We start from the raw sequence: 15,302 nt of genomic DNA on the forward strand, positions 1-15,302 counted from the left end.
AACTCTCAGCCCTGCCACATTCCTCTTGCTCCTGGGGTTCCACAATTTCCAGCGGCTGCTCAAGTGGAGGAGGTGGAGCAGATGACACTGACAATGGGATACAGGATAGAAAGTGCTAGGGTAGATGCTGATGGGAGTGGCCCCCTGCCTATGGATCTCCCACTACTGCCCCTTTCCCCCTCTACGTGGCCTGACACTGTGACCAGGAGGAGGCTAAGTTAGGAGATCTTGTAAACAGTGGGGAATGTAGGTAGGTAGGATACTCAGTTGGGCACTGCCCTGATGTGGAGTTAGAGCTGGGTGTGCTGGACCATGGTGGGAGGAGGCATTAAATCTTGAATTAGAAGACCTGAACCCACCCCACCAACTTCCCCACGCATGTAACCAATCTGTGTGGGGCATTTGGTCAACCTCAATATTATTGCTATTATTCATTCATCCATTTAACAAGCTTGTACTGAGCGTCTGCTTTGAGCTGGCACCGTGCTGGGTGCCTGGGATACAGCAGAAACAAGACAGACAAAGTCTGGGTCTCATAAGGCTGATGATCCAGTGAGGAAGAGGGATGAGAAACCAAAAAAAGGAATATTTAATCAGGTCAGATAGTAGTAGTATTTGCAATGCAAATATAGTACAAAATAAGGGAGCAGCAAGTGAGCCTAGAGATGTGTTACCTCAATGGAAGGATGCCATGGGGGTGGAAGCACTCCAAAGGTGGATGAGGAAAGCAAGATGCATGGGTGCTGGAGAAGCAGAGTACTCTCAAAACGGTCAATGAAAAGGCTCAAAGCCAGAGAAAGCATCCTTGATGTTAAAACAGCCAGAATTGAGATGCCTGACAAATAAAAATGTTGACTAACTCCAACTGCGGGCTCTCTGGACCCTATAGCCTCTTTTATTGTAGTTCTATCTTTACACTACAAACATTAAATGCAACTCTGTGAAAGTAGAAATAACCAAAATATTATGTGAAAGTTTGATATGTAAAATATTAAAATTAGGTAATCATATAAAATAAAATATATACTATAAAACAGGTACTATTCTATAAAATACAAACTATTTTATTGAAGGAATATACAGTAATAAATAGTACAATATGCTATATAACATACTGTAGACACAATTTCCTATAGTATGTGATGACAGGTGCATATAAAATTAAAATATATAAATCTAGTTATTTACATTTATAAATCTTTTATCAAATGTAATTCAAGTTATCACATGGTAAAATATAACAGTACTTTTGAGATTCATCCATGTTGTAGCAGGTGTCAATAAACCATTTTTTATATCTGAGCAGCCCTCCATAGAATCGGTGCACACAATGTGTTTAATCTCTCATCCACTGATGTACATTTGTGTTGTTTCCTCATTTTGGCAATTATACAATTGCTGTGAACATTGGAGTGTAGGTTTTCATGTAAACAGAATTTTTATTTCATCTAAGGTAAACACCTAAGTGTGGGGTTGCTGAGTCATATGATCAATGTATGGTTAATAGTGTAAGAAGCTGCCAAACTTTTGTGCAGAGTGGACAGACCATTTTATATTCCTACAAGCAACACAGGGAAATTTCCATCAGTCTGTATTCTCGCCAATGTATGGTACATTTTCATTTTTAGCCATTCTAAAAGCCCATTCTATAGCAGTATCTCATTGCGGTTTAATTTGGATTTTCCTGATAATTAAAGATGTTGAGCATCTTTTCATCTTTTCATCACCTTATTTTCCATTTGTTTTCATATAACCATATGGATGAATCTCAAACACATCACGTTAAATGAAAGCACTCCGACTCAAAAGGAGATATATATACACATACAAAACACACACACATACACAGTGACTCCACTTATACAATATTATGGAAAAGGCAGAACTATAGAGACAGAAACAGACTGGTGATTGCCAAGGTCTGGGAGTGGGAAAAGGGACTAAAAAGTCTCTTTCACTCATACAGTTTCTCTCCAGTATGAATTCTATGATGTGTAATCAACTCTGACTTCTGTCGAAAGGTCTTCCCACATTCAGAACAGATGTAGGGCTTTTCTCCCGTATGAGTTTTCTGGTGCTTACTGAGATTTGACCTGCCACTAAAGGCCTTCCCACACTTGGCACACACATAGGGTTTCTCTCCTGTGTGAACTGGCTGATGCACCAGGAGCTGAGACTTAGAGGTAAAGGACTTCCCACAGTCACTGCATTCATAAGGCTTCTCTCCAGTATGAATTCTTTGATGAGTAACAAAGTTAGACTTGCGGATGAAAGCTCTTCCACACTCGGTGCATACATAGGGTTTCTCTCCTGTATGAATTTTCTGATGAACAATGAGTATTGATTTCTGGTTGAAAGCTTTCCCACATTCGTGGCATTCATACTGTCTCTCTCCAGTATGAATTTTCTGGTGTATATTGAGGTGTGACTTCTGAGTGAAGGCTTTTCCACAAGTACTGCATTCATAAGGCTTCTCCCCAGTATGGATTCTCTGATGTGTAATCAAGTCTGACCTCTGGGTGAAGGCCTTTCCACATTTGGAACATATATAAGATTTCTCTCCTGTATGAGTTTTCTGATGTGTAATGAGATTTGACCGGTTGGTGAATGCCTTCCCACATTTATTGCACATGTAGGGTTTTTCTCCTGTGTGAATTCGTTTATGAAAAATGGAGTTGTGACTTGGAAGTAAACAATTTCCCACAGTGACCACATTTATAAAGTTTTTCTGCAGTATGAATTATTTGATATGCAATCAAATGTGCCTTCTGAATGAAGGCCAGTCCACATTTCATGCATATATATGATAAGAAAGAAATTAGAGCAGTTCTTTCTCTTGATTGTAATGTTGATTGCATGATTAGATACAATTGTCAAAACTCAGAGCTCTACACTAAAAAGTGTGAATATTACTCAATGTAAATTATACCTCAATAAATATAACATTAAAAATATTTCAGTTATGTCCACACAAAAAGCCTGCACAGATATTTATAGCAGCTTTCCTTATAATTGCCAAAACTTGGAAGCATCCGACAGTCCTTCAGTAGGTGAATAAATAAACCTCCAGACAATGGAACATAATTTGGCGCTAAAAAGAAGTGCAATATCAAGCCATGAAAAGACATGGAGGAAACTTAAATCTGCATTACTAAGTGAAAGAAGTCAATCTGAAAAGGCTACAACCTGTATGATTTCAACTATATGATATAAACGGTAAAAGGTAAAACTATGGAGACAGAAAAAAGGTTGCCAGGGTTAGAGGGGACGAAGGGAAGACAGGCAGAACACAGAGGATTTTTAGGGCAGTGAAACTACTCTGTGTATAACGGTGGATACGTGCCATGATCCACTTGTTCCAACAAGCGGAAAGTACAAGATACATTCTATGGTGTTACACCAAGAATAAACCCTAGAGACTTGGGGTGACAATGAGTGTCAGTGGAGGTTCACCAATTATAACAAATATACTACTCTGAGAGGAATGCTGATAATGTGGGAGGCTATGCATATGTGGATCAGGGGATATATGGGAAACCTCTGTAATTTCTACCCAATTTTGCTTTGAACCTAAAACCACTCTAAAAAATAAAGCCTTCTGTACATATGGGTATATGCATATACACATATATGTAACTACTATAATATTGTTACAATACATATATAAGAGAAATAATCAAAAGTCATTTACAACAAATTGTTTCCCTTCATAAGGCTTGGGCATACAGAGGATAGTCAGATGCTTATGTTGACTGATGACTAATATTAACAGGATGCTCTCATTGGGCCCTGCTGGCTCAGATCCCCTCTATCAGGTGACCCAAAAAAAGTCACTTCATTCTCCCATAATCCCATTTTACAAGTGAGGCAATTGAGGCCCAGAGGAGGTTTCTGTGAAGGCTGAGAGTCCCTACGTGGATCAGTGTTGGCACCAGAATTTGAACCAACATAGACAGCTTTCACTGTTCTGCTCACACCACTACTCATGTAGAAGACAGGAAGCCCAGCTTGTGATCTCCTGAGATCTCCAGATCATCCTTGGCCCACCTTGGGTCCATCATTCCATTGTGCCTTGGGGGGACCTCAGAGGAAATGGTCTATGAAGCTGGGACCTCGTCCTTATCACCATCTTCCAGGGATCATGATCAAGCAAACATGGAGATGCAATTTTGGAGAAAGTACAGTAGGCAAGAGTGACTAAGGCACCTCATGAAGCAATGTGGGAAGTTGGGAATCAGCAGACATTGGATTAACAGGGGCCAATGGGGAGCCAAGAGATACCATCAAAATTTAAGGAGGGGTCAGACACTGTGTTAGTGATTAATGGGCATCAATAGACATTGGGCTAGTTTTTGTTTTTTTAAACTGGGGTCCTATAAAGAAGGGGACAGAAGAGGCTCCAAAATACAGTTGGGAAAGGTGGACATTATGGTTCATTGTAAGCCACTGCCCTTACCTGAATGAAAGGAAGGAAGTCAACAGCATCCACCGTATCGAAGGCATTCCCACATGCTGGGTTAGGGACAGTTAGATACTGCTAGGTGAGTAATGGGAGATCATTCTGAGGGAAAAATCAATAAGGGGGACCACAAGACATCCTGCTAGAAGTGTAATAAAAGTATCAGGAGATAGTAACCATTGTATTGCGGGGGGCACACCACTGTCCCCGATTCTGAGGATTGTAATAAGTGGTCATCACGCAGAATGGAGAGTGGACCTTACTAGACATGGTCACAAGTGGGAGGAGGTAACAGACATCATGCTGGAGTGAGGCGATTGTAAAAGAGGTAATGAGGAGATCTCCAGAAACTATTTCCTGGAACTGATGAAGTGTGACACACATCTAAGAGTAAGGTAAAATGGGAAAAATAGCCAGGCATTGTGGTCCTTTCCAGCCCTAACCATATGGTTGTGTTGATTTTCACATAAGTTATTAATCTGTTACATGAAAGTCACATCATTAAGGAAGCCAAATGCTAAGCTTCAAGTCAGTGATAAGTAATGAAAAAAAAGAAAAAAAGGCAACTGAGTTGGAAGAACTGCGACAGCAGAAGGGAGATTTAAGTTGTCTCAGATGACCTGAAAATTCTTACCTCAGAAGCTTTCTTGAAGGCGATGGGAGTTCACAAGACACTGTGCTGGGGGTCAAAACACAACGTGCTGAGGGCCTGTGAGGTTGAGAGACAGTCCTGGTAGATACTGAGGGGGTTGCAAGTCTTGGTGCTAGATGACAATGGGGACTCAACATACATTTTGAGGTTTATATCTGTATACATGAAGGTTTTTTCTTTTTTCATTGTAGCATCTCTTTCTTGATAGAAATATTGAATGAGGGTTGGAAATGACCAACTGTGGTAGATTTGAACGAGAAAGAAAAACACCCACGAGTCTGTTACACAATGTGTTCCACAACGAACAACTTACATAACTTAGGATTCATCACTATCAAAATAACTACGTATTATGTTGCTTTATCATTCAATTTGTTGGCACTATACCTAATCCACAGTAAATAGGATTATCATTCCCATAATATGATCTTTCTTACGAAGAATTTGGTAACAGTGTTCTATTGTCGTTTTCTATGAGAAGGCTTTTCCTATTCACCAAATTGACTCGGTTCCTTGTCAGTATGAATAATCCCCCAAGGTTTACTGGGGATGGTGACAATGTAGGAAGGGTCCCTCGCCTCATTCAGTGCCTTCTCAGGGGCCCTCTCCAGAACAGCCATGTGTGACATTCTGATGTGGTTGTTTTTATTTACAATAATATACATATTTTTCTGCTGCATGCATGCAACAGTGTACAATCAGACCCAACCCTCAGTGGGGTTTTCCCACACTGTTTCTCTCAAGCATGGTTGCTCTGATGGACACTGAACACTGATTTCTGAACAAAGCCTTTCCCACAGATGCCACACTTGTAGGGTTTGTCTCCAGTGTGTGTTGTCTGATGTTTATTTAAATTTGACCTGTCAGTAAAGGCCTTCCCACACTCAGCACACACGTAAGGCTTCTCTCCGGTGTGAATTCGTTGATGCACTTGGAGCTGTGATTTTTTAGTGAAAGACTTCCCACAGTCACTGCACTCGTATGGTTTCTCTCCAGTATGAATTCTATGATGTGTAATCAACTCTGACTTCTGTCGAAAGGTCTTCCCACATTCAGAACAGATGTAGGGCTTCTCTCCGGTATGAGTTTTCTGGTGCTTACTGAGATTTGACCTGCCACTAAAGGCCTTCCCACACTCGGCACACACATAGGGTTTCTCTCCTGTGTGAACTGGCTGATGCACCAGGAGCTGAGACTTAGAGGTAAAGGACTTCCCACAGTCACTGCATTCATAAGGTTTCTCTCCAGTATGAATTCTTTGATGAGTAATAAAGTTTGACTTGCGGATGAAAGCTCTTCCACACTCGGTGCATACATAGGGTTTCTCTCCTGTATGAATTTTCTGATGAACAATGAGTATTGATTTCTGGTTGAAAGCTTTCCCACATTCGTGGCATTCATACTGTCTCTCTCCAGTATGAATTTTCTGGTGTATATTGAGGTGTGACTTCTGAGTGAAGGCTTTTCCACAAGTACTGCATTCATAAGGCTTCTCCCCAGTATGGATTCTCTGATGTGTAATCAAGTCTGACCTCTGGGTGAAGGCCTTTCCACATTTGGAACATATATAAGATTTCTCTCCTGTATGAGTTTTCTGATGTGTAATGAGATTTGACCGGTTGGTGAATGCCTTCCCACATTTATTGCACATGTAGGGTTTTTCTCCTGTGTGAATTCATTTATGAACATGCAGTTGTGACTTGGAAGTAAACAATTTCCCACAGTGACCACATTTATAAGGTTTCTCTCCAGTATGAATTATTTGATGTGCAATCAAATGTGCCTTCTGAATGAAGGCCAGTCCACATTTCATGCATACATATGATTTTTCTCCTGTATGAATTCTCTGATGCACTGTGAGTGCTGACTTCTGAGTGAAGGCTTTTCCACAGTCACTGCATTCATACGGTTTTTCTCCAGTGTGAATTCTCTGATGAATAATCAACTCTGACCTGTAGGTAAAGGCCTTCCCACACTCAGTACATATGGAAGATTTCTCTCTAATTTGGACTTTCTTATGTGTAATGAGGTTGGAATTATTGCTGAAGACCTTCCCATAATCGGTACATATATAGGGCTTCACTCTCGTGTGAACGCGTTGATGGACCTGAAGTTGTGACTTGGAAATGAAGGATTTGCCACAGTTACTGCACTCATATGGCTTCTCTCCAGTATGAATTCTTCGGTGTGCAATCAAATGAGTCTTCTGGATGAAGGCCTGTCCGCATTCAATACAGATGTAGGATCTCTCGCCTGTGTGGATTTTCTGATGCATCTTGAGTGTGGACTTTTGTGTGAACGCTTTGCCACAGTCAGTGCATTCATGGTGTCTCTCTCCAGTATGAATTTTCTCATGTATACTGAGATCTGAGTTATAAGAGAAGCCTTTCCCACATTGGCTGCATTCATAGAGTTTCTCTCCGGTATGAATTCTCTGATGTCTGAAGAGAGACGACACTTGAAAAAAGGATTTTCCACATTCATTGCATTTAAAGGGTTTCTCTCTCATATGGGTTTTCTGGTGTATAATAAATTCTGGCTTCTGTACAAAAGCCTTCCCACATTCAATACATACATAGAGCTTTTCTCCCGCAAGAACTTTCAGGTGTACTTTGAGCTGTGACTTCTGGGTGAATATCTTTTCAAATTCAGCGCATTCATAAGGTTTCTCCCCGGGATAAACTTTTTGTGGTTGAGAGGATACTTGTTTATAAGTGAGGATTTTTCTACACTGATTATGGTCCCATAATTTCTCTCCTGTTGGAATACACTCATGGTTAGTATAGGAAGACATTTTATCATTTGGTAATCTTTTTAACATTCTTTGAAGCATTATTTTTATTATGACTGTATAAATCTAAATTATGCTTTAAACTATTTCCAAATGAGCCACATTGATGGGGTCTTTTGGGAGGAGAAATGATGTTTGAGTTCACATGAATTATTTTTCTACTATCCTTATAGTCATAATGCCTCTTTGTTACCAATATTTTCTTGATGAAAGCAACATCATTTTGATATTTATTTTCTCCACTGATAGCTCTCTATTTGTCACCAATCGTCACAATTATTCTAGACTAAAATAGAATCTCACATTACTTTCATCATGCCCTTCTCTTTCAAAATGGGAAGAAACCTCTTCAGAGATTCCCTGCTATAAGGTCTGAAACCTAAACTCCTCTGCTCAAATGAGAAACAGGTGATTTTAGTTCAAAGAGCAGCTAGCAGAGGCTAGGGGGTATGGTACAAATGACTCATCCAGGCTGAACACAGAGAAAAGGGTGAGGGTGAGTAACGTGAAGAGGAAGGCGGTGATAGTGTTGATAGGAAACATTCTGGAAAACAATTCAGCAGTTAGAGGAAATAAACTAGATGAACAGATAACACCATGGACAGATGTGGAAAAAGTAAGGCAAAAAACACTATATATACCACAGCATCATTCAGATAAACGAATGATCCAAACTCTTAATTCACTTACAACATGCATGAAATCAAAAATGTTTCCATCATATAAAACAGTGGCTTATGACAGGCAGAAAAATGGGTGTGGGGGAAACAGAAAAAGGAATAAATCAAAAAATAAATAAGAGAGAATCCTGACCCAGACTCATGACGATAGTGTATCTTAAACCGAGGCCTATGATTCAACTCAAACCTCATCAGGTAAACTATAAAAATAAAGCAATCAAAATCAACAACAAAAACGAACCCTGGTCAATGGGGAATCACTCAAGCACCATCAGGAAGAAAGGTCAGGAAGGGCGATTAATCATGTTAAACACAGCAGAAAGATAATCCCAAAGATTAAGTAACAGTGACCCCCAAGTCATCAGCTTATCCAGGCATGAAGGACTGGGAAGAAGTAAGAAATTTCATGGCCACTCCTCTGCAGAAAACAAAAAGAGAGGCTGATTGGACAGAAAGCTCTGAGGCATCTCAAAGTAAAAAAAAAAAAAAAAAAAAAAAAAAAAAAAAAAAAGGAAAGAAAAAAAAGAAAAGAAATAAAGGTGACTAGCAGTAGTGGGAGTGTGTGACAGAGTAACTTTGAAACAAAGCAGATCCGTGAATGTCGTAAGGTAAAAGAAAAATTCTAGGACTATGGGGAATGTAGGGGAAAAGAAGAATGTTAAAGAAAATGAGTATAACCAAGAAAGAAAGATCTCTTAATTCTCCTAAATAAATGAAGCAGACTGGCACATGATTCAGAATCCACAAAGCCAAAGAAGAACACAGAAGTGACAAAGGTCAGCCAGGCTCAGTGGCTCACGCCTGTAATCCCAGCACTTTGGGAGGCCGAGGCGGGTGGATCACTTGAGGTCAAGTGTTCGAGACCAACCTGGCCAACATGGTGAAACCCTGCCTCTACTAAAAATACAAAAATTAGCTGGGCATGGTGGCTGGCACACACCTGTAATCCTATCTACTTGGGTGGCTGAGGCACGAGAATCGCTTGAACCCAGTAGGTAGAATTTGCAGTGAGCTGAGATCATGCCACTGCACTCCAGACTAGACAATACAGCCCAGGCTGTGACTGAAGCTGTGACAAAAAAAAAAAAAAATGACAAAAGTCATCCAGGGAGAATGCATTTAGTGATCTGAGAGGCCAAGGTGCATCAAGCAATACAAAAACATTCAGAACTTTCCAGAAAAAGCATCTTAATAGTATGCCAAGGATGTTGGTGTTTCTCAAGACAGCTGAGATTTCCTCCCATCACCCATCTACCCGAGTCACACTCGCTTCACTCACCTGGGCAGCTTTGACGTGGCCTCTCACCCTGCAGTGCCCATGGTTCCTTTCCTTGTTCCAACATGACCACCTCTGCTTCAGGAACTTGATACCCTGTTCATGGGAAATAATAAAGGTCTGGGTCCAGCTAATTGTGTTTCAGGGCCCAGCCAATAAACTCTTATTCTTTGATGAAGATTTTTTCTTCAGAAAAGTAACCATAACTTTTCAGGGTAATATTCTGAGTGCCCTAAACAAATAAAGAATCCTAGACAAATCAAGGACAAAATCATCACCTATTTAAGATGCAGATAGCATTCATCAATGAGAATGGAAGCATTCTCAGTGAGGCCTCCTTTCAGAAATGAAGGTGACTGTGCTTACCTACTGAGAGCAGGTGGCTATAGGTCTCCAGCATCACATCCCGGTACAGATTTCTCTGAGAAGGGTCCAGGTGCCGCCATTCCTCTCTGCTGAAATCGATAGCTACATCCCTGAAGGACACTGATCCCTGTAAGGGCACATTCCTGTTCAATGTGCATAGTCAGTTCAGGGGGTTGGAGAGACTATATTTAGGAATATGGAATACGGTTCTTGTTGTTTTAAATTTACATTCTCTCTTTAAAAACTCACTCCCATTTCTCTAATACTTTATTATGAAAATTTTCAAACATATAGACAATTTAAAATAATTGTACAGTAAGAAATGTGTACCTACCACCTAGAATCTATCATTAACACTTTACTTACTTTATCATACATCTAAGCCATTCTTTTATCTATCCATCTTGCTTCTTTGTACATTTCAAAGTAAGTTGCAGATGACACCACACTTCCTCCTAATACTTCTTTTTTTTTTTTTTTTGAAACAGAGTCTCGCTCTGTTGCCCAGGCTGGAATGCAACGGCATGATCTTGGCTCACTGCAACCTCTGCCTCCCAGGTTCAAGCGATTCTCCTACCTCAGCCTCCCGAGTAGCTGGGATTACAGGAATGCACCACCACACTCAGCTAATTTTTTTATTTATAGTAGACACAGGTTTTGCCATGTTGGCCAGGCTGGTCTTGAACTGCTGACCTCAGGAGATCCACCCGCTTCAGCCTCCCAAAATGCTGGGATTACAGGCATGAGCCACCGCGCCCAGCCTCTCCTAATACTTCAAAATGGAAAGCATGAACTAGGGTGTAAAACTTGTTAACCTTTCTTAGGTAAAATTGACATACAATTAAAAGGACCAATCTTTAATTTACCATTTAAAGTTTTGACAACTGTATACACCTGTATAATCCGGGAATTTCTAAGAAATATTTTATATATGTGCATATTAAATAGTTTTATGTATGTTGTGGAACACAGAAATCCCAACAACAATTTCTGCTATTTGTTCTCTACTACAGTCAGTCGATTACTCATTTTTCAAAACTGGCAATTGAATAAGCTGTTTTAGTTTCCTAGCAACTGGATGAATAACCTGCGATACACTTTCTGATCAGTTTAGGACGAGCCCTTATGCTAGCCCTGGGAACACAGAAATAATGTGTCCAATCTTCTAGCAACTTAAAAGACGTGGAAAATAGGCCGGGTGCGGTAGCTCACACCTGTAATCCCAGCACTTTGGGAGGCCGAGGTGGGCGGATCACAAGGTCAAGAGATCGAGACCATCCTGGCTAACACGGTGAAACCCCATCTCTACTAAAAGTACAAAAAATTAGCCAGGCGTGGTGGCGGGTGCCTGTAGTCCCAGCTACTCGGGAGGCTAAGGCAGGAGAATGGCGTGAACCCGGGAGGTGGAGCTGGCAGTGAGCTGAGATTGCGCCACTGCATTCCAGCCTGGGCGACAAAGCAAGACTCGTCTCAAAAAAAAAAAAAAAAAAAAAACAAGACTTTGAAAATAAATTAGAAAATAAATAAATTTTTTAAAAATGAAGTTTTTTAAAAAAGAAGACATAACAAATTCATTAAGCTATTGGAAAGCAGATGCCTTATGTGGAACACACTGAGGGCCCAAAGAAACAAAGAGTACATGTTACATGAGGGAGTAAGTTTACATTCCATAGAGTTGACGAATTTAACTTGGAAGATACAAAGTGTAACCCAGAATATGGGGTGAGGGGGACAATGCCCAGAAAAGACGAGAATAAAGGGTCTAGAGATAGAAAAATACACTACAAGTTTAGGGAACAGCAAACAGGTTTATATAAATGGAGAGAAGTCTGCCTGATGTGTCAGAAAAGCAGTATAGGAAAAACAGTTTGGTCAAAGGATGGAATTTTTACTTTCAGTAATGGTAATTAAGGTAATCAGATTTATATCTAAATGTTTTTTTAAGTTCTGTATTACAGGATAACCAAACAGCTGGTGAGGAAAAGCTCTTTTTTATTTTTTCAGACAAGAGTCTCACTCTGTCACCCAGGCTGGAGTGCAGTGGTGCGATCTTGGCTCACTGCAACCTCCACCTCCTGGGTTCAAGCAATTCTCTACCTCAGACTCCCGAGTAGCTGGGATTACAGGTACCTGCCACCACACCGGGCTATTTTTTGTATTTTTAATAGAGACAGGATTTCACCATGCTGGCCAGGATGGTCTCGATCTCCTGACCTCATGATCTACCTGCCTCGGCCTCCCAAAGTGCTGGGATTACAGGTGTGAACTGCTTTGCCCGGCTGGAAAAGTTCTTTATAGAATGATTCTAGCTAATAAATACAGAAGTTAGGATAAAATTAAAATACCACCATGTATAACTACTAATGAAATAACGGGGCCAATAATCATTAATGGCTGTTGGAATGTTTCAGTTGAAAGGCTGAGGGAAGTGTACAATGGACAGATCAGCTAGTAACATCTGCATCCACGAACCAGCTCTCGTAGGCCTGCTGGCATGACATAGTAATTAATTTCATTACACTACTCATGAAGTATTCTTGCCAAAAATTAAAATCCAAACCCCTATCTCACCAAGCCTCCAGATCTAACAAGCTATTCACAGGAATGGGAGGGAGAGTGAAACATACTGAACAATATGAAGACCAAGACATCAGCTAAATTCAGAAGGTAGCAAATGACCTACTTCTTCAAAAAATTAATTACAAGAGAATGGACATGGAAGGGAATATTTTCTTTATTAATAGAGACTTAAGAGCCATACTAACTGAATGCGACTTGTGGACTTTCGCTCCTAATTAAAATGAACCAATCTTAAAAACATATTTATGACAATTTAGAGAAATGCAAATGGTGGGTATTAGATGGTATCAAGGAATTACTGTTATTTTGTTGTGTGACATTAGCTTCCTGGTTATGCTAAAGAAAAAAGAAAAAAGGAATTCATATCTCTTTGAGACATGTATCAAGGCATTTTTAGACAAAACATGTTATTTTTAGATTTGCTTTAAAATAATCTAGCTGCTGAATGGGAGGTGGTTTCAGATGAAGTAAGAATGGCAGAATGGGCCAGGTGTGGGGGCTCATGCCTGTAGTCCCAGCACTTTGGGAGGCCAAGGCAAGTGGATTGCTTGAGGTCAGGGGTTTGAGACCAGCCTGTTGGAGAAACCTCATCTCTACCAAAAAATACAAAAATTAGCTGGGTATGGTGGCAAACACCTGTAATCCCAGCTACCCAGGAGGCTGAGGCACGAGAATCACTTGAACCCAGGAGGCTGAGGCTCGAGAATCACTTGAATCCAGGAGGTGGAGATTACAGTAAGCTGAGGTCGTGCCACTGCACTCCAGCCTGGGCAACAGAGCAAGACTCCAACTCAAAAAAAAAAAAGGGCAGAATGTTGATAACGACTGAAACTGGGTGACAGGGACAATCAGTGAAAGGAATCTTTATACTATTATCTTTACTTTTGCATATATTTAATTTTTTTCATAACAAAATGCTTATTGAAAACAAAATACATGATCCTCCAAATTAAAAAAATCTAACTTGGAATTGCACAATTAAAGGAATGTCTATTACCACATGGAGCTATATACATTTAAAGAAAGTATACTAGAGACTTGAATATCCCTCCCTCACCTTAGCAATTTATCAAAATACTAGACAGGACATCATCAAGGTTATAGAAAAGGCAGCTGCAACAAACAACAGTAGAATGCACATTCTTTTCAAGCACCCATAGAAAAGTGAGCATGATAAACCATATCCTAGGCTGTGAAACAAACCTCAACAAGTTTATAAGAATTAAAACAATACAAAGTATGTTCCACAAGGGAATCAAACAAAAATTAATACCAGAAACAAAACAGAGAAAATCGCCAAGCAAATGAATAAATAACAAATAAAAACAACCTTGAAAACTCACAAAATATTTGAAAATTACCGGGCGCGGTGGCTCACGCCTGTAATCCTAGCACTTTGGGAGGCCAAGACGGGCGGATCACGAGCTCAGGAGATCGAGACCATCCTGGCTAACACGGTGAAACCCCGTCTCTACTAAAAAAATACAAAAAAAAACTAGCCGGGCGAGTTGGCGGGCGCCTGTAGTCCCAGCTACTCCGGAGGCTGAGGCAGGAGAATGGCGTGAACCCGGGAGGCGCAGCTTGCAGTGAGCCGAGATCCGGTCACTGCACTCCAGCCTGGGCGACAGAGTGAGACTCCGTCTCAAAAAAAAAAAAAAAAAAATTTGAAAATTAATAGCACTCTTCTTTAATGACCCACAGGTCAAAGAAGACATCACCAAAATAATATTTAAAATACATAGAGTTCTATGTATAGACAGTAAAAACACAACCTATCAAAATCTGTGGGATGCAGGCAAAGCAAGGCTGAGAGGGAAATTTATAGTATTAAAGGATTACATTAGAAAGGGAAAAAGCTACAAATCAATAATGTATGCTTCTACCTCCAAAAACTAGAAAAAGAGGCCAGGCATGGTGGCTCACTCCTGTAATCCCAACACTTTGGGAGGCCGAAGTGGGAGGATTGCTTGAGCCCAGGAGTTCAAGATCAGCCTGGGAAACATGGCAAAACCCCATGTCGATCAATAATACAAAAATTAGCCAGGTGTAGGAGTGCGCGCTTGTGGTCCCAGCTATTTAGGAGGCTGAGGCAGGAGAATCACTTGAGCCTGGGAGGGCAGAGGATGCAGTGAGCCGAGATGGCGCCACTGCACTCCAACCTGGGCACCAGAGCCAGACCCTGTCTCAAAAATAAATAAATAAATAATAAACTAGAAAAAGAAGAGCAAAAGAACTCAAAAGCAAGCAGAAGGAACTAAATAATAAAAAGTAGAAATCAATAAAACTGAAAACAAAAGATAGAAAAATCATTGTAACACAAAACAGATAATAAAACCGACAAATTCATTGATTGGTCTATTAGTCAACCAGACCGGCAAAGATAAAAAGACATCAATATTAGTAATAAAACAGTAAATATCTTTATAGATGTAGCAACCATTTAAAATACAATGAGAAGGCTGGGTGTAGTGGCTCAAGTCTGTAATCCCAGCACTTTG

General features: G+C 40.3%; 2 protein-coding genes and 1 pseudogene across 2 annotated transcripts in view; all 3 read right to left on the reverse strand.

The window, feature by feature from the left end:
- Positions 1–1,048: 1,048 nt before the first annotated feature.
- On the reverse strand, positions 1,049–2,858 carry LOC107128221 (uncharacterized; annotated as a pseudogene).
- LOC141409089 (uncharacterized) lies at positions 1,049–7,502 on the reverse strand. The gene has a single exon (XM_074023357.1). The coding sequence runs from the start codon at positions 6,760–6,762 to the stop codon at positions 5,851–5,853; it is 912 nt and encodes a 303-aa protein (XP_073879458.1). The 5' UTR covers positions 6,763–7,502; the 3' UTR covers positions 1,049–5,850.
- LOC101925277 (uncharacterized) overlaps positions 1,049–15,302 on the reverse strand; it is a 29,099-nt gene continuing 14,845 nt past the window's right edge. Inside the window, exons 3-5 of the mRNA XM_005589032.5 lie at positions 10,225–10,351; positions 9,862–9,954; positions 1,049–7,868 (exon numbers count right to left, since the gene is read on the reverse strand). Of these exons, the coding sequence (XP_005589089.4) occupies positions 6,787–7,868; positions 9,862–9,954; positions 10,225–10,351 (1,302 nt within the window). The 3' untranslated portion in view covers positions 1,049–6,786. The remainder of the gene's footprint in view (positions 7,869–9,861; positions 9,955–10,224; positions 10,352–15,302) is intronic.

The sequence above is a fragment of the Macaca fascicularis genome, chromosome 19, assembly GCF_037993035.2.
Source record: "Macaca fascicularis isolate 582-1 chromosome 19, T2T-MFA8v1.1".
NCBI classification, from domain to species: domain Eukaryota; kingdom Metazoa; phylum Chordata; class Mammalia; order Primates; family Cercopithecidae; genus Macaca; species Macaca fascicularis.

Bases quoted from the DNA above. Each gene is read 5' to 3' on its own strand.
- LOC141409089 (XM_074023357.1), bottom strand. From the start codon at position 6,762: ATGTGCAATAAATGTGGGAAGGCATTCACCAACCGGTCAAATCTCATT.